General features: G+C 35.4%; 2 protein-coding genes across 2 annotated transcripts; one reads left to right on the top strand and one right to left on the bottom strand.

The window, feature by feature from the left end:
- Window positions 1-270: 270 nt before the first annotated feature.
- Window positions 271-11,027, top strand: LOC574908 (acetylcholinesterase). Its single transcript, XM_775310.5, has 8 exons — window positions 271-804; window positions 1,208-1,367; window positions 2,024-2,101; window positions 6,469-6,587; window positions 7,074-7,244; window positions 7,704-8,335; window positions 8,772-8,953; window positions 9,477-11,027. Exons 1-8 carry the CDS (start codon window positions 439-441, stop codon window positions 9,596-9,598), a joined length of 1,830 nt encoding a protein of 609 aa, XP_780403.2. The 5' UTR covers window positions 271-438; the 3' UTR covers window positions 9,599-11,027.
- Window positions 11,028-15,018: 3,991 nt separating this feature from the next.
- LOC574831 (cholinesterase 1-like) lies at window positions 15,019-19,476 on the bottom strand. Its single transcript, XM_030972916.1, has 8 exons — window positions 19,285-19,476; window positions 18,338-18,497; window positions 17,867-17,944; window positions 17,380-17,656; window positions 16,890-17,055; window positions 16,090-16,529; window positions 15,675-15,868; window positions 15,019-15,156 (listed from the first exon to the last, which is right to left on the bottom strand). Exons 1-7 carry the CDS (start codon window positions 19,474-19,476, stop codon window positions 15,739-15,741), a joined length of 1,443 nt encoding a protein of 480 aa, XP_030828776.1. The 3' UTR covers window positions 15,019-15,156; window positions 15,675-15,738.
- Between the last annotated feature and the right edge of the window lie 1,116 nt (window positions 19,477-20,592).

Raw genomic sequence — 20,592 nt, 5'->3', positions numbered from 1 at the left:
CAAAAAGGTAAGTAAATAAAACTGACATCCTTATCGGATAGTACACTCGTGAGGTCTCTCAGGGTAGATAATCATGGAAGCCGTCCTAATCTGAATGATAAGGGTAGAACATAAGTGTCTCTTGTGTCAAGTGGTTTTATTATTTGATGATAATATCGAGGTCAAAGTTTTGTACGATTAATAACATCGTCATCACTTAACCTTTTACCAAAAGCAATTCGACTGTTTTCATTTGCTAAGTCATCAAATGTATCACAACCGATCTTAATTACTAGTAATTAGTTACCGATAAATTGTGGAGGAGGAACAGAGTTTTATTATTGTAAGTTTATGTGTAGCATATGATGGATACATATCGTTGTAAGGCTGGCAGCACAGTGATATAACAAGTCTTTAGTTACATTCAACCAACAAAACACTATAAACGACAAACTCAAGATGACCAAACTGAATATGTTCTTGCAAGTCTCTTGTGCATTGATGGTTTTATTGGTAACCTATGTTACCGGCCAGCAGCCTGTAGTTAACGTTCCGGATTTTGGGACCATCTATGGGGAGACCATCCCTTTCAAACAGGACTATCCCTCGGTAGACACCCACGTCAACGCCTACCGTGGGATCCCGTTCGCCAAGAACGCCTCTCAGTATCGCTTCATGAAACCCGAGCCGCTTGACGAATTGGAAGATGGCTGGCTGAATGCTACTACATACAGTAGTATATGCTGGCAACTACCCGAAGAGCTTGAGGATGAAACCCAGAGCGAAGACTGCCTGTATCTCAATATCTGGACGCCAAACCCCAAGGTAGGTCTACAGTAGTTCTCGAAGCAGTGTCGTATCATACTGTCATTTTACATTGATTCTCTTCGTATCTATTCATAGAGAGAGCCTAGAGGGTTATTTTCTTATTTTGGCTTTCGGAATCTTACGACTCACCCAATTAATTTCCTTATTCGTACTTTAGCTATGGCTCATAACCAATTTGGTTTGTTATGAATATCAACTTAGCTAAATAAACCATGCTTAGAAGAATTAGAATATTTCTCAGACAATGTATTTCAAATATAAAAGCTAAATAATATATTTAAATCCTTCGATTTTGAAGAAGTTTATTATCAGGCATTAGTCTGTTCACTTTACTAAACTAGCGGGAATTATCTTACTTGAAGCGGTATGAACGATCTAACTTTTTCTTTAACCTACATAGCCTACCAATGCACCTGTAATGGTCTGGTTTCATGGTGGTGGATTTGTGATAGGGTCATCATCAAAACTGGGCTATGAAGGCCACGCCCTTTCCGGATACCATGGGGTGATCCTAGTTAATACCAACTATAGGCTCAACGGTTTTGGCTTCCTCTCTACAGGTAAGTCTATTTATTTTTATATAAAAAGTGATTCTATACAAGTAAAATGGACAGCACCAAAGCTAATAGCACCATGTTTTTCACGGTTTTGTGTGAAGATATGAATGAATTAAAGATGTTGTTAAAAAGATATTGTGATGACGTTTTTATCAATCATTTTCCGCAAATGTTTCCCTGTTCTTTTTCCAACGTCAAGTTTTTGTGATGAGCGTTTCTTTCCATCTTTGTTCTCCATTTTGATCACTGAGTCATAGTTTCTGAAAAAAATCGATGCCTATCGGAATATATTCGGATACTAATTGTATTAATAATCCTTGCCATTTGGCATATTCAGAGTTATATTATCCAACTGAGGTTTTTCTACCAAGAACCCTATTTTTAATCATATTCAGTTAACAAATTATAACTTCTCCTTCTTTAGAAAAAAATCGTACTCCCCTTGCATTTCAAATTAATACAAATTTCTTTATACACATTGTTATGTTTCACTCTAAAGGTATTCTTTTAGAGCGTTTAAGAGACCCCCCCCCCTATACAGTGAATAAGTAATGCTTTGAAAATTAAATCATAAAAAACCGTGGTTCAGTAATATTAGCCATTACATTGATGTATACAGATTAAAATGGAAAATTGATCATTGTCTTTATCTTTCGCAGGTGATGATGTATTACCAGGGATGTACGGAATGTATGATCAACTGGAAGCACTTAAATGGGTTCAGAAAAATATAGGAGGTATGTAGAGATAATTATTGTAGAAACGTGTCATAAAATGTGGTGGATATCACTTCTTATCGTCCCACCTAACTAATAGACTAATACAAGCGTGGTCGTGGAGAGATACTAACGAGAGTTGGAAGTACATGTGTGATCCCTAATATTTGGATTGATTTGTCATAGCATAATCTTTACTCAGAAAGAAAATGAAATGAAAACATTTAAAGTCATTAAGGTCATAAAATCAAATTAAAGTAGAATGATGATAATAATGTTTTTTCTCTAAAGAAAGCGAGTGTTTGTGTTTGTAGCCAAGCAACCAAGAACGCAAGGCTTTGACTCATATCCGAGGGATTTCGAAATGAGAATTAACGCAACCCTACAAAAGGGTACTAGCATTCTTCCGGTAGCTGCCAGTCTGGAAGTTTCCTGCTTCGAGACCACTACTCTGCATTAAACTGAGACGTATCTGCATTAAACTGAAAGAAGGAAAAGGAAGAGTGAATGTCACAAGAGAGAGAGACTTAGACAAACTGAGCGTATATATGAGAAATTCTGCTATATAATTTGAACTGAGTGTTTGAGCCTCCACCCACAGATGGTGGTGCTGGAGAAATTATTCATGAACTTGTATGTACCTGTTTGCCATTTCGAAACAATTTACTCTTTGTAACAAAATGGAGGTATTATTAGAGATCAAAATTATCCCAAATTAATGCCAGCTTGGCTCATGTTGAGAATTTCAAGCGTTATATTCAATTTAATTGAGAAGGAGACGAACGTTATTTCAAATTAATTGTAATTATATTTCAAGTTTTTTTGTGTGTCTTATTTCATCATTTTAACCATGGTCAATGTCTTTCCTTGTAATATATGTGAGAAACCCGTAAAGTGTAATCAAAAAGCGCTACTTTGTACTAAATGTAACCAATGGATACATATTTCATGTGGAGATGTATCTTCCAAACAATATGATGATAAAACTGAACAGTTTCACAATTGGCAATGTACCAAATGTATTTTCCTAGAAATGCCGCTTTGGAATGTTGAGGATATAGTAAAAGATAGAAATGTGAGCTTGAACCATACAAATTCTGTTGATATAGACATTGACTTAAGTACGAATACCTGTACCTCTATAAATGACTTTCCAAAGGGTAAAGGATTGAAAATTGCACATTTAAATATTCGTAGTCTTAGAAATAAGGTGGATGATCTGCAATTATATTTGAAAGAAAATCCGTACGAAATTCTGACCTTGTCAGAAACATGGCTAAGTGAAAACATTTGTAATTCATTGTTACAAATTGATGGGTATCATTTTGAAAGACTAGATAGAGACGAAAAGGGAGGAGGAGTTGGATGTTTTATACAAAAAAATATATCATATATTAGACGACCTGATCTTGAAGACCGTGAGTTAGAAATTATGTGGCTAGAGATAAGACTACACAATCACAAACCAAAGTATCTTGGAGTTGTATATCGTCCACCTAACAGTAGAAGTGCTTTTTTCAATAACCTAGAAATTAATTTAGAAAATATATGTATGTTATCAAATGATATTGTAATATTAGGTGATTTAAATTGTAATATGTTAACTCAGAATAATCTTTCAAAGCAGATACATGATCTGAGTGACAATATGCATTTGTCTCAGCTGATAAGGACCCCGACACGTATAACCGTTAATAGTACAACCCTTATTGATCTAATTCTTGTGTCAAATAATTTGAAATCACTGGAGAGTGGCACACGGTCTATCGGTCTAAGTGATCATTTATTGATATACCTTGTATTGAAAGAAAAACCACCGCCCTCTATATGTTCTGTGAGTACCTACCGTTCATTTAGAAACTTTAATGAAATTTTTTTCAAAAATGATGTTAAAGATATAAACTGGGATAATTTGTACTTAAACAATCACAATGTTGAGAATATGTGGAATATTTTCAAATGTAAATTCAAAGACATTTGTGATCTTCATGCACCGTATGTCACAGTAAGAAAACGTTCTAGGGGGTCACCTTGGATTACCAACGAATATTTATGTATCGCAAGAGATAGGAATTATTTTAAATGCAAATTTGATAAACACAGAACTACAGACTACTGGGAAAAGTTTAAAGAATTCAGAAATAAGGCAAATGTACTGAACAAGAAGTTAAAGAAACAATATTATAAGAATCTTTGCATTGAAAATGGTAATGATATGAAAAAATCCTGGAAAGTACTCAAAGACTTACTCCCAAAGAAAGATGCCAATTCTGATCATAAAATTCTTGTAAATGACCAAATTGTAGTAGACAAAGAAAAAGTAGCAGAATTGTTTAATGAAAGTTTCAATAATATTCAAAGCCAACTAACAGGAGCGAATGATTCTCATCTCAATATAAATGCATTGCAAACATTACCGCAAACAGCACATGAATTCAAATTTACAGAGATCGAGGAATGTTTTGTATTAAAAGAACTACTCAAGCTTGATGTTTCAAAAGCAGTTGGTATTGATGATCTTCCTCCAAAGCTACTTAAAATAGCTGCCCCACATATTGTTAGAGTCTTAACAGTATTGTTCAATTGTTCATTGTCAAAAGGGTACGTTCCTCATGACTTCAAAGTTGCTAAAATAACCCCTATTCATAAAGGTGGAAACAAAATGGAATTAACTAACTACCGACCTATTTCCATTCTCCCCACAATGTCAAAGATATTTGAAAAAGCAGTGCACAATCAGATATACTCTTACTTAAACAAACATTCTTTGTTAAGTGAACGGCAATCAGGTTTTAGACCAGGGCATTCAACTCTAACATGCTTGACTGAAATAGTCGAAGGTATACTTGACAATATGGACAAAGGTCTGGTCACTGGAGCCATTTTTCTTGACCTGAAAAAGGCGTTCGACGTTATACCACATCCATTGATTATTAAGAAAATGTTATTGTATGGTATTGGGGGAGTTGAACTTGAGTGGTTCGAATCCTATCTATCTAATAGGCAACAATGTGTATTCTTGCAAGGGACTAAGAGTAATTTTCTAACTGTGAAATCAGGAATTCCACAAGGATCAATACTGGGGCCATTAATTTTCTGCCTCTATGTGAATGATATTTGTAACCTGCAACTCCATTCTAAGACAAAGATTTCCTTATATGCAGATGACACGGCAGTATTTCATCATGGAAAGGATTATAAAGTTTGTGAATACAATCTCCAAAAAGATTTTACCCGTATCTTGAAATGGCTAAAATACAATGGACTGTTTTTAAATGCAAATAAAACCAAAACAATACTATTTGGTTCCAAAAGAAAAATTCAAAATAATAATATTTGTATTCGTTACAGTGACAATGTACTCGACTCAGTCGAAAGTATGAAATATCTAGGTGTAACACTAGACAAAAGCTTAACATGGTCGTTACATGTAAACGAAGTTGTTAAGAAAGTATCGGGTACGATTGCCTGCATTAGACGTATACGCAATTATATTTCCCGTAAGAATCTTATTACATTATACTTTTCTCTTATCCTACCGCATTTAAACTACTGTAATTCAGTATGGGGAAATACTTCGAAACAAAATCTAACAAAGTTGCAAAAATTACAAAATAGATATGCACGATTAGTTCTTCGTGCCGAATATTTTACACCCCAAAATGTTTTAATGAGTAAATTGAAATGGCGGTCATTAGATTTTTAAAATCATAAACGACCTATCACCACCATATCTTAATCCATGTATAAGTAAAAGACCGATATTATATTCTACTCGTTATGCTTTAAACAGTCCATTATTCATTCCAAAGTGTAAAACAAATTTTAAAACGAAAACCTTAGCGGTTTCAGGAGCTAAAATATACAATAAATTACCCTATCATATTAAAAATTGTAAGTCGCTGCAAAGTTTTAAAAAGAATGTCAAAACCTTTCAGTTTCCCTTGTAAACATATTTTCACGTTAATTTGACCTTTATTTATTACATTTCATTCATCTAGTTTTTTCAATTTGATAGTTGTATTTTTTTTTCCTTATAATTTATTGTTAATGCGTGTTTTTCGTTACCTATGTTTAATTATTGTATATACCATGTATATTTTACCTTTGTATGTATGTTTTGAATTCATGTTATTATTGTACATGTTTTTTATGTGAATACAGGGCTCTCTGGGAGAGCAGGCTCAGAAATGAACTTGAATGAGACCACCCTGTTAAAATAAAACTATAATAAATAATAAATAAATAAATAAATACTCTGCTATTGAGCCATTACACATCCTTGAGAAAAAGACAAGAAATCAAAATCATCGGTGATCAAACAATTATTACTTTACTTATTAATTTACCTTAAAATAATCCTCCAATTCGTTTTCTCCTCACTGAAGCCTTTGGTGGTGATCCGGATCAAGTGACTATCTTTGGGCAGAGTGCTGGCGCTGGTAGTGTTGGTATTCAGCTTCTCTCTCCAGAAAGTGAGCCATACTTCCAGAGAGCAATCCTAGTTGTAAGTAGTAGAAGAAAGAAATAACGTTTACTATGTTATGATAAAACCCATATCTAGAAATGTATATCTTGTTACTTTGAAAACGTTATAATTATCGGAGGAGCTGGTGTCTTGGTCCAGTCGATAAGGCACATGACGTGATTGACGCGACACAGGGTTTGTATCATAATTATTAGATGGCACTTATGTCCTTTGGTAAGATATGAATCTACATTTGCCACTCTTCACCCAGGTCATGCAGGTGAGGTTAACGAGAACCGGTCGGAAGAAACTCCTGGAATTTCCCGAGCGCCTTATCATGGTAGCCGGGCTAATTAAGTCGAGATGATAATGCGAATGCGATTACAGGGAACTCAGGAATAAAAGTGTTATAACTGATGTGGCTACTCAAGGTAAATTATAATAATACATATGATATCTCAGTATTTGATGAGTTAATAGATTATGTTTATCAGACCATCTATTTTGTTGTTGTTTACCCAAAAGAGCGGCACAGCTACTAGTCCATGGGCGGTTGAGACGGATGCTACGAAGGCCAGAAATGATGCCTTTGGAGTCGGTGAAGCAGCCCGCTGTGATGATTTAAGTTCAAGCCAAGCTTTAGCGGATTGCCTGAGAGGTCTCCCGGAGAAGACACTGACGTTTGCCATAGACAGAGTAGGTTATATATATTATAACATATGATTTCAAAGAAAACAAACTTTGTATTGTAGAACCTTTATCAAGGCGATTATACCCATGTGTCAAGAAAAAGTGTTTTTGCCTACATAATTATAGCGTATGGGTCTGTCCTGAAAACATCAAGTCTGTTTTCTTTTCACCAAAAAAGGGTTTAAAGTTTGGTCTTTATGCTTTCCTACGGGGCTAACTTGAGTTCTATGCAGCCCTGTGCATCAACAAGAATCAACTGATATTTGGATTTCACCCCACCTTTAATAGTTAGTTCTTAACTGAAGACATTATCACTACCGGGAATTTGTCTAACACTTAGAAATGAATCATGTCGTAAATACGTTACTTTTTCTGTACAAAAATGTTAAAGGTCTGAAGTACATACACATATGCATATTGTGTTCTAAGGGGTGTAACACAACAGTTGTTCAATTCACATTACAGATTCTTCTCGAAACCACGAACGTCATCCCCTTTGTTCCGACTGTAGATGGTGATTTTCTGCCAGACAACCCCCTCAGTCTAGTCAAGGCCAATCGTTTCAAGAAGTGTCCCATCATGCTTGGTGCTACAAAAGATGACGGAAGTCTCATTGCTGCAAGGGCCTTCCTTAGACAGATAAACACCGACGAAGGCTACGCCAACAGAACCGAATTCCGTGACGCGCTCGAACGTTTCACCTACACGTACGTCAATGATGTCATCGTCGATTCGATCATGCAGGAATACGTTGACTGGACTATCGCTGACGACCCCGAAGTAAACTATTTCTATGACTACATCGCAGTCCAGACTGACGAGGCGTTCGCCTGTCCGTCCGTCGACTTTGCAAGATATTACGCTGAGGAAGGGCAGGATGTCTATCTATATGACTTTACACATTTACCCAACCAGACCGTGTGGACCAGCGAACTGGCCTCACCAGGGTGGAAGGGCGTGGCCCACGCTGAAGATTTACAGTTCATCTTTGGATATCATTTTAATCCTTATCTGACTTTGTGGGACAACATGCCATTGGAAGAAGTGGATTTCACCGTAGATGTCATGCGATATTATACCAACTTTGCGAAGACAGGGTAATTGAAGTCCTCTGTGTACTTGCGTATTACACCACATAAAAGGCACTTTCTTTATTTCTGAATGTTATCATTATTTTCTTTTTGCCTTGCTCTCAATTTCTAAAGACCTGCCGCCTTTTCCCTCAAACAATTTTACCCTTTCCACCTCTATTTCCATTTCTTCGCTTCCTGTGTAAATAATTGTTCGGATGTCATCAGTGAACAAATTTTGTAAGACATACAAACACACATAATACAATAACTGCCAAAGAGAATCTCAAATGCATACTGGGTTGATGTTTTTTTGTTCACCGCATGAACATTAACAGTATTTCAGAGTTTTTGTATATGTTTCATTATTTGAACACTTACTGCAAGTGTTTAGGGCAAACATCACGCTTTTCTTTTAATTGTTTAGATTTTCATTCTTGCTTGTATTGCCATGTATTTGCAGGAATCCTAACTTAGAGATGGTCGGTGGACTACCAGACGTGTCTCCCAAAGCATGGCCTAAGTTTAGTTTACCTGATCTAGACTACAAAATTCTGGACCCAGCTGTCGAGAACGGTCGCGCATTAAAAGCAAGACAGTGCAACTTTTGGAACAAACACTTGCCAAGTCTTGTTATTCAATCAAGTAAGTATGAAGACTGCCTGAAATAAAGTAATTTTAAAAATCTGAAATCTGAAAAACAAATGAAAAGAACATATTAACACATACGCTGAAATCTATTTATTAAGTTATTACATATACATATAACTATCAGGACTACATATTTAAATACGTAACATCACCCCCCCCCTTTATTTGGGGGAGATTGTCCTAAACCTGGAATAAAAACGAAATCTTTCAATTCAATTCAATTTTATTCCACATCTCTTTGAAAACACATCAGAAGATATGCAAACAAATCAGTATAAATTGAACAATATAAATATAAAAATAATCATTGACATGGTACTATGAAAGATGATGAAGGGTGAAGATGCGACCCTTTCTTCGATAATGCGGCCGAATCCGTTAAAAGGAATTCAATTAGGAGTATCAATGTGGCACCATTCCTAAGTTGTTTTCAATCTCAAAGTACTATCGGATGATCCGGTATGAATTTCTGACGATTTCAAATTTTCAATTTCTTCTTTCGAAATCATATTTGTAGTGGATATGTCGGACCTCGAGGAGCAATGGAGAGAGGATTACAATCGATGGAAAACAGAAGATATGGTGGAATGGCAAGCAGCTTTCGAGGAATACAAATCCTACCCTCAGCCTTGTAATTAGGATTACGAGGATTTGTGAAATCCTTAAGAATACGAATCTATGCTATCGATAAATCCCGGGGATTCGAAAAAGAAGCTATAGACACACTTTATGTATAATTTGTTACTAAGAGGGCGGCTACTTTGATAAAGCGATGTAAAATAAAATTCATCAGTATGCATTCAATAAACATATTTGGATGAACCTTTTTACTTATTTAATTTGTCAAGTAGGTGCCTGGTACATCCTTGATGATAACGCCCACACTACGTAAACCAAGAGCTGATGGAGGGAGCGTACCCCCCCCCTTTTCAAATAGGTCTATTTCAAAGACGTTACACTGAAGAGTCAGTTTTCATTAACAAACAATGAATGGTGAAAACTGTTAGTATTTTAAATCATGTAAATATATTTTCACTACAATAGCGTGTGAACATAGTAACATAAATCTAATGCATGTATTTCGTTTGGTATGATCTCATAACATGTTTAAATTGTGAAGCATACCCTTCAATTTCCTTGATAGTTAACCCGGTTTGACTGATGTTCTAGTTGACTCGTTTTTGTTCCAGTCATCTGATATGGCATATTTTAGTTTAGTTTGCTCTGCATGCGTTTCTTCTTTGTATTTCATTGATGTATACATTTTAATCATGTGAATATTTCCATATTTGTTATGTCTTTTCGTCTTGGGTAACAACAAATGCAATAAATTTCATAAAAGACTATTCAACTTGTCCAATTTAAGTTTTGAACTATCTTGATACACATGATACATTAGGGACGTAAATTAAACTGCCATGACTATCAAAAACTGATCAGTAAATACATGAAAACCAGATTTGTCTGTTGATACATATTACATAAAATTGAATCAAGATTCGTATTTGATTCTGACTCTCAACGAACATAGCTTTGGATTATCTGATTTATTTTCTCTCGATTCTTTCAATAAATATTGTTAATATTCCCTTTTCACTGGTGTGACATCGCAAAGAGACTGGCAGACAAGTCTCGACCTGCCCTTACAATATTCAATACCAACATGACGAAATATACAGTTAGAACAAAATTTGTAAATAGACGTCTCATGAACTTTTATCATTACGTCGGGAGTTAATTGGTGTATAAATATTTGATTAATCATCGATACAATGATAACCTGATAACATGCTGAGTTATCTTTTGAGTAAGCGATTATCACATGAAGCAAACGTTACTACATTCATGATCTACATTCAGTGTCTACAGTTGCTCAATATATACCCCCAGTCACATAAAAGCGATCGAGAAATTATTGATAACATATTTGATTCTTACTCTTGTGATGGGTGTATCGACCGATTCTAGATACACTGTACGTACTTGTCCTGAGGACGAGTTAGTTTAGTTTAGGAGTTTGAGAACTACGCTCGAAATGGCGATTGAATAAGATCGGTTCCTGAAATCACCACTTTGAGTGTTGTGTAATCTGTTGTTGTGAACTAAGGACCTGGGGACAACGGGTAGAGAACACCACCCGTAACACTCTGAACGAACATATAGCATTTAGAGCTGATTTTGTCAATTTTTTCCAATAAATATTTTGAAACGCCATATTCACTGGTTTGACATTAAAAAAAAGAGAAAACTGACAAACATTTCTCGACCCCTGGATTTTCACTTTAATTGTAACAGACTTATGATCCCGTCCTGCTCATCTAATATCCAATTAATACCAACATGACCAAATATAATATACACTTAAAGAACAAAATATGTACAGTAGGTATAAAAAAAAGTAAACTCAACTTTAGAATAATAATAATAATAATTATCCTTGCTTATATAGCGCCTAACACTTACTTTATCAGAAGTCTCTAAGCGCTCTACAATAATGCAGCATAATTACCCTGGCTTTAGCAGTGCAGCTGTTACGCGCCTCGTTAGAAGCCCCTCATTAAAAAGTCATGACCTATATGAATTTGAAATCTATTTCATTATGATGGGTAACTTGTTTTCTGTCCAATTATACAACGGGTGACTGATCACCAGGGTCTTTAACAAGTGTTGTCAGAATCGCCATGTTCCAAGTTTGGGCTCAGTGATGGAACGAATTTTGGTCAGGCAATATGCATGTGCTTCTTTGATTTTAAATCTTTTGAAATGCTAAATTATGCCTCGTGCTTCAGTGCTTTATTGTTTAAAATAATTCAGTGTATATATGCTTTAACAGAAACTTGTTTCAATCATTTGATAACCTTTAATTATTTTGGACAGCCCACTGAAGTCTTCTCTCATTATATCTAACTTTGTTATCTGCTCACTTGCCTACTGTACCATTTCACACGCGTAAGGAGTATATTTTTCTTTTCTACTGCCTAACTGTCCATGTAAATAAGTGAGCAATTGTTTTTGGAAAGAAATAACACACCAATAATGGCTTTTGACCCACATTCTTTGTTTCAGCCAAAACTTGGTACAAGAGGGTTTTGACAATACTTTTTGAAAAGCGCGCTGCTCAGTTATCTGTGGCAGCAAAATTATGAAAATTGTATCATTGGACGGGGTATTAGTTACCATGAAATGTGATTCAAGGTCACATCAATTATAACTTTTTAATTAGAAGCTACTAAAGTTGGGTACATTTTTTTGTATACGCACTGTAAAGACGTCTCATGGACGTTAATTGGTGTGTAAATATTTGATTAATCATCAATACAACGATAACCTGATAACTTGTTGAGTAAGCAATTATCACATAGAGCAAACATTCATAATCCATTTATTCAGAGTCTAGAGTTGCACAACATATACCCCAGTCATTTCCCAGTCATATGATAAAGTGTATCCAGAACCAATCGATAACTTTGGATAATGCATTTGTTTTCGTGCTGCATGTTGCCGGTCCGATGTCGTTATTGTCGGTGTGACAAAGCTAAAAAGTTTATATGTATAAAGTCCAAAAAACTATTGACTTAATTCGCCCAAAATTAATGGATCACACCAAAGTGATAATTTAGCTAATATTCCTAGTACAATGCCCATGATAATAATCCCCTGTAAGGAAAAGAACCGCTTTATTTGATTCACCTACACGAGGCTTGAATATACACTGTTGTCCATACAGTTGGTATAAAATGTTCTTCTAACCTCTTTTCATGACATATTGTGACAATATGATTTATTCTTGATCGATTAAGTGTATATCTTCTAAGAACTTTACTTATCAATCTCTATGAATCTAAAGGTTGATCAATACATTTCTGAGAAGACTAAAATCACACTGTCATATTTATTTCATGATAAGTTGTAACATAAAATTTACTCCAACTTAATGGGCAACAGACTATGTACTTCTTCTCAAAATGGTAGAAGCCATCAAGCTGGACTAAAAAAAAACACGGGCGCTGGCGTGTCATGGTCTGTCTGCCTATATTATCTCCCCTTGAAATACACTGTTCCCTCTTTTGGTAATAAGTATTTTTAGATTTTTTTTCTCAATAAGAATTACAATGGACATTGCACGATCAGAGATAAAGTAACCTATGATCGTGATGATAGGCTTATGTGAATATTTTAAAAATCAGCCGCATACGTCACGATAAATATCTTCTGTTGGGGAAAAGATATTCATCCTCAAGATTTAACAAAATGTCAACCCATATCATATAACTTCTCGAAATTACAAGCTTTTAAGAGCCAACATTGCTAACGCTTTATAATATATTCTCAAAAAGAAGTAATTAGGAAGACGTGTGCCGATTAGTAAATCAAATTTCAAACCATCTAGGCCTATTAATTGACATAAAGTACTGTTAAATGACAGAATAAAATGACTCTCCTCATTCTAATAGTTCATTGACAACTTTTATTACCTCAGAATCAGTTTAGCTGCTCTGTAAAGAGATTAGTACAGATTTCGTGTGAATTATCACACGGGTTTAGCAGGTTATTACGTCACAATCCGTGATACAATTATACTGACAATTCATTTCAGATATCAAACCCTTCTAATCATGGTTGAAAAACTCAAAAGGAGACTTGGAGACACGTTTCATTGTGAGGATGTTACTAGCACATACCAACCTGCACGCGTTGTGCAGGAATCCAGTGCGATCTACGTGGACAGAATCCCGTTTGAACACGGTTTTCCCGCAATCAAACGCTAATTTTGTCCGACAACTGAATGCAAATTTGAAAGCATCCCTCAACACGTTCAGCTTCACGAAGTCTAGTTTACACGATGAATTAGAGCCGCAGGACATTTATCTCTGCATATCTACTCCATCATAAATTATTATAAATATATTTACTCAAGTATTGTTTGGTAAGATGATGTATAAAATGTTGACCAGCTCGAGGAACCGAATCATGGAGAAGCGGTTAAAGAGTGGTTAAACACAATAGATCAGATGAAGGGACACTGGCGAATCAGATAAGATGCCTAGAGCATGTAGTTTCCCCCCAACAATAACTTTGATCTAAAATTCTATTCAATTAAATTCGGGTTTTATCAAAATAAACAATACACGTTTAAAAGCTGATACATGATTGTAGTCCAAAGACTAATAATATCATGTTTATAATAAAGGGTAACTTAAAAAAATAATAAACGTAAACATTAAACATTAAACATTAAATTTATGAATTAAAAATGGATAAACATACAAAGCAGATTGTTGAATACACGACAATGCATTGCAAATGTTGCTTTTAAAGTTTTTCTAACAGATAGATGTGTTTCTATTTCTATCATTAAAATATAAATTCGTTTATTTTATTCCTATTAAGACCATGATGTCGTCATGAACAATCGGATCCATAATTATATTCTTGGAAAACATCTTGCCAAGTTCCAAAATCTTCTTTCCATGCGGCGTAGCTCTGCTGCCATTCAATCGAAACATCTTCAACGTCATCTGCAAAAAGATGAAGGACAGAATTACATGTAGATTGCGTACCTGGACTAAAAATTCGACTATGCACTTCTCCTTCCAATCACCAATGTTCTTTCATATTTTTTGAAATTTGCCTTAATATAGTCGTCAGACTCTATTTTGAACTGTTTCTTTTACAAATATAGAAAGGAAAAGACTTCAAATCCATCTTAAAGTATCAAAGAGCTAATCCCAAGTTATCCCTATCTTCATATAAGAGTTGCCTCATTTTTCGTTTGTCCATATTTCAGGCAATTGAAATGTATACAATTGAGATAGATTACAAACGATTTTAGGAGCGCACAATTTAAAATGCAATGTCAATCGCTGCAAGGTAAGCATCAAAATGATTTACGATTATTTCGCTTTAATAAACCAATATACAGTTGAAGCTTTTTTACTGAATTTTTATTGACACAAACAAAGAAAACAGATTGTACTTTTGATACAAATGGGAAAACAATTCTAATTTTAAAGAAAGAAATGCCCTACATCTGACGCAACGTCAACATACCAGTGTAAGTTTTTAATTTCAGCAAATACGGGCTCCAGAAGTGGCATTGTCGTGCTCTTGCAGCTCTACCCATCCCCATCGCTGGTGACAGTTCTTGGTATTGAAGTTCAGGAATAGTAAAATGTGGCCATTTAGCAGTAGGAACCCTGAGTACATGGAATGAAAGAAGTGGTAATTTATACTCTGATTCACGCTCACAATATTATGTACTCTTGTTGTTACCATAATCGTCATCATTGTAATATATGAGACAAATTACTGCAGAGATAAACTGATGTTTATGCATTAAAAAGTAATGCACGACAACTCATCTAAGTGCTCTGGATTTATCGAACAATTATGTTTTGCTAAAATTAATGTCATTATTTCATTAACCAAATGCTCTCTTTCAATTGCAGAAGGCATTGGTGACTTTTTTAATCATGTTACCATATCTAGTTTAACGACATAGTATTACGTGAATATCACTAAAATCTAAACAAAGAACGATGATACTGATAGGATGATACAAACTTTTCAATGATGCCTTCAGTCCCACACTTTTCATTTTGTTTAGAGCCAAAAGGGCCTTATACAACTCATTTCATCTTACACAGACATAACACCCTTATGGAATCAGACAGACGTCATGTCAAAGTTGCTCTGCTCGGCAAACTGTCCTTACCCAGTTTTAGCAAAGTCAGTCCACATCACCATGATAGTAACGCTTAGTGCCTTTTCCTCGGCAGTCATGTTATACCCATGGACATCATCCAATTCTTTGATGAAGGGCACACCCCTACAAAGGTCAGGTCTTCTGTATGTCCTGCCTTGAGCCATGGGGTTGACGGAAGAAGGTTTCGGTACTGCAGGTAACTCCTGAAGAAACAAGAAAAGTGCAATAATTCATCATGATAAGTCCATTCAGATTTATGATAGATTTAAGATTTGTGTTTAGTTTCAAACAACATTTCGCACGCTGATCCATGACGAAATACAAAGTTTTAGTGAATGTAGGAATGTTTATACTTTTAAATGTTATCATATTTTGTCATAGCCATTTACGATACTCAGAGTCTATTCCTTAAGGACAAACTTACATGCTAGGTTCATGGGTCATGAAGTATTGAAAAACTGTGTCTCCTGCTTCAGCATGCAATCTCGACGTTGTTATGGTTGGACAAATAAAGTCGAAGTCACCATGGAAATGTATGAGCTCATCGAGAAATTCCGCGTCTGGATCATCCGCCTTAGCCCAATCCGTATATTCCTGTAGCATTGCTTCCTGCAGAATGGAATCGCCGAGGCCGTACTTGGCAGATGATGCCTTCACGGATTCCTCAGGATTGCTCTTGTTGATTGGTGGTCCTTTCGTTGAACCTGCGTAGGCTAGGTTCTCACCGAAGACACGGATAGAGCCCTCATCCTTATTGAACCCGATTAGGAGCGTAGGGTGCTGGACATCGCCTCTTCTATACAGGTTGGCCGGTGTGTCGGTGAGAAAGTACCTATCTACTGAGACAGAGTACGCAGGATAGACCTTTGGATAAAAACATGCTTGTACATAATTAGGTAGCATTGTTCATGGCACCAATCAGTAATGAATACGGTGTTCTTTGATAAATCAATTTGTGTTGGATACTGAAACAGATTGTGAATTTATATACTGAAGTAAAAAAAAAAAAAAAAAAAAAAAACATCCAAAGCTTATCAAGGCATACTCAGAGTCGTAATATATGATCTGACTGTATTTTTTAAAAGAAATATTTGAAATCCATAACCCATAGCGGGGGAAAGTCTATAGTTCTTCAGATCGTAATGTGTAATCAAATATTGAATATGTTGAATATCTAAGAACTTATATTCTTATACTCTTTCACATATTTTTTGAATAAATTACCCTGTCCGCCACAGCTCGTAGTCGTCTGGCATTAATTCCTTTCAGGCACTCGATTAGTTCGTTTGAAGAGGATGAATCACATCCCAATTCTTCGCCGGTTTCCTCTGCGTACCGCTTTTCTGCACTTCTATCTGGTTGATAAGCGAAGTTGGAAAACGCCGAAGCACTCTATCCATGTCAACATACAATAAATCACATATGCTATTAAACATGTAAACGATATAATTATTAACATAACTTAAAGGGAAAGGGTGACGTAGGCAACCGATATTATAGACTTTCGAAAAATCAACATATCGTACTTTCAATAGCCAGAGTGCGTCATCTTTTGAATGGTGTGGATAGTGCAATTATTATTTATATTAAATAATCCGAACATGATTTGTAAAGGCAATAACAAAAGATGAGTTATTGTATTGTCCTTAAGTTGATTGCTTGAAGATCATTTCGATCGTGTTGCTACTACATGTACATCCAGTATTTCGCTGACCCTAAACAAATTATTAAAAGATAAGAATTGTATAATTTGTTACTATCCCTAAATCTCAGAAATAATATGGAAATTGATACCTGAAGAATTGCTTGGTGGAAAATACCGGTGCTAAGTTGAGAGAGCATGTGGAAATTTACGCTGGAAGCCCCAGCACTTTCTCCGAAAAGTGTTATCCTCTCACTGTCACCTCCGAAAGCTACCAAAAAAGAAGAAATATAAAAACAAGAATCTAAAATATCTCTCTCCCCCTCTCTCTTTCTTTCTCTCTCTCTCTCTCTCTAGGCTAAGCATACATGTAAGTGATAGTATCTTAAAATTGTTATTCCAAATTCGCAAAATTTATTCAAATTATCAAACATCGGAATACCAACGATTTTGTATTCACATTAGCCCCTTTTGACACATGATGTGCTTATAAATGGCAATAAAATGATATTTCGACACACAAAGATTTTTTTCAGTCATAGATATTACCTCGACTTACCTTCAATATTACTTTTGACCCACGACAAAGCAGCAACCTGGTCAAGCATCCCGTAATTCCCGGTCGCTTTGTCGTCATCTACACAAAGCATGGTACATCGATTAAACTTATTAGCGAGTATCTTATACATCATGTGAATATTAAAACCAACATGTGGAAATTCTCACTTAAATAACAAACAACGAAAAGGACAAACCAACAACAACAACAAAACAAACAACAAAAGTTGTAGTAAAAAACAAATAAATGAAAAATAAATATATGATAAATAGCTAGGCCTTTCAAGTTGAAATCATTCAGTTTAATATAATGCATGGAATATGTTGATACTTAGGCCACATCATGAAATCTGATCCAACTTAGCAGGAATTTAAGTTAAACCAGGCTTAAAAATTATAGGGGACTAAGAAAACATGAATATAATCCTTACTAGATGCAGAATACGAATTAAATATTAAAGTCAGGTAGTACCAGTTGACAGGAAACCGAATACACCGAGTCGATAATTAATGGTGACAATGATGACATCACCCACTGCTACAAGCGGCACTCCATAGAAGTCGTAAGTAGATGCTGTTCCTGATTCAAACCCTCCTCCATGGATCCATAACATAACAGCTGCTTTATGGGGCTGAAAATATATATATCAATGATAGATTAAATGAGTCTGAGTTTGCAGTTGGGTATATTAAGTAATATATAATACCTTTAGCAATTTGCTATGACGACAACCGCTCCGGTCTTTTTTCCCTCAAGGTTAGGGGTGCAATTGGATTTTAAGTTAGATTAAGGGTTCAGAATTCGGACAGATTGGCCACTGCAAATTTGTCATACAACCAATTAACTTTAGTCTAATTATTGTTCCAATGAAAAAACACCCCCTCCAAAAACAACAACTATAACATACAAACAAATAAAAAACAACCAAAACAAAAATATATATAATTACCTATAAATAATGATAATAAGAACAATGGGTAATTAATGAATAAATTTAATAAATAATAAACAAATAAATAAATGATAGTCGGGGTCCCCTTACGATTATAAGAAAAACCTACCAGTTACCAATCTTTTATTTGCCAAGATCTGTAAAACATCCTTCATGTGACTATTTCAATGATTTATCAGAGGCACTTTTAGCTCTATGGCCGCCATTAAATATGACGCTTTTATCCATGAATACAAAAGGATAATGAATTCAAAAGAAACCGTCCCTTCACTAGCACGTCAGTATTGCACTAGGCACCTGCCAGCCCTAAGAAATAAAAGTTTTTATGAACAACTTCATATAGCCTGAACAAGCAGCTAAGAAGGCTTACTCCAGATACGCCGTAGGAGGATCTAAAGATTCGATTTCTCCCTAACCATTTCATTTGCTGCAATGTCTATTTTCGCTGGCGAATCTTTGTAGTTACCTTCGGGTTTGGGACAAAGATGTTGAGATACAGACAGTCTTCATCCATGAAATCAGGAAAGTAGAAGGAAGCGACGGGTGTCTGAAGACAGGCAGTTCTGTATGTAGTAGCATTCCACTGTCCGAACCATCTTCTTTTAGGTTGGGGTGGCTCAAAGCGACCGGGAGGATCGGCAAATGGGACACCCTGCATGTAGTTGGTATCATGATGACAAAGATGTAATATTGTCGGTCAAAATTGACAAGTACATGATGATTACACCGTTTAGGGCCATGTGAATGTAGCATCGCTGCTAATGAAAACCAGCGATATGCGGTATTGATTGTACTTTTTCAAATGAACCAAATAACTGAGAAGTATTTTTAAAAAGGAAGAAAAAGGTGGGTCATTAACAATGTATATCACCGATAAAGATTCATTCATGCACCTGTCATAATTATATTTCAGGTCTGTCTGGTATAACAACTCATATATAACATTAAAATAACAAAATGGTAATTTTTAAATATTGCTACTCATCATAACTGCATAAATTTGTATTCAACAAAAGATTCTACGTTAGAAAATCACAAAAATCAACTTTGTCTTAATTATTAATATGACGTTTGCCTACATGCCAGAACGAAACCACAAATAATCACTACTAAATTTGAATTATAACGGCGTCGGAGTTTCTAAGCATATTATGCTTACCAAGAATAGGTCAACCTTTTTTGAGACATTTATGAATTCATTTTCTTCGAATAAAACGGTCTTTCCCAAGAGTTCTCCTTCGGTGACTGTGACTGTAGGATCCTCCGCATCAGTTTCGAACAAACATGCCGACAGAACGCAGAAGATAAACACCATACGCAATAAAAGGTACGTCATGTTGTTACAATAATGAGGATTTCCAGTGTTACAATCTGTCAACGAAGGGTCCAAAGTATATAGAATTCAAACAACACCATTAAAGCATCAAATTCTCTTCATTCCTATGAAAAGTTCTCAATGAATTAAATGTAAATATTAGATGCTAGGCATTCACCATGACACCTCTCATGACAGTATCACACCATCAAAAAATAGCAAAACCAGATTGATTACATTACAACCCCACACTCGTTGTTAAGATTGTCTTATGTAGATTTATTTCCGAGTCACGATCAAACAATATTACGCAATCAACAGAACTCAAGGTAGATAAATATTTTGAGCATAATATGTGTAGAACTGTTGATCGTTTTTTTTTTATCTACATATCTTGGGAACATCCCAAATGATACCAATATCCACTCTCATGAAATTTAAGTGGCAAATGTACAGTTT

Source organism: Strongylocentrotus purpuratus, unplaced genomic scaffold (genome assembly GCF_000002235.5).
Source record: "Strongylocentrotus purpuratus isolate Spur 01 unplaced genomic scaffold, Spur_5.0 spur5_scaffold_6, whole genome shotgun sequence".
NCBI lineage: Eukaryota > Metazoa > Echinodermata > Echinoidea > Camarodonta > Strongylocentrotidae > Strongylocentrotus > Strongylocentrotus purpuratus.
This window is presented reverse-complemented; position numbering and strand designations above follow the sequence as displayed.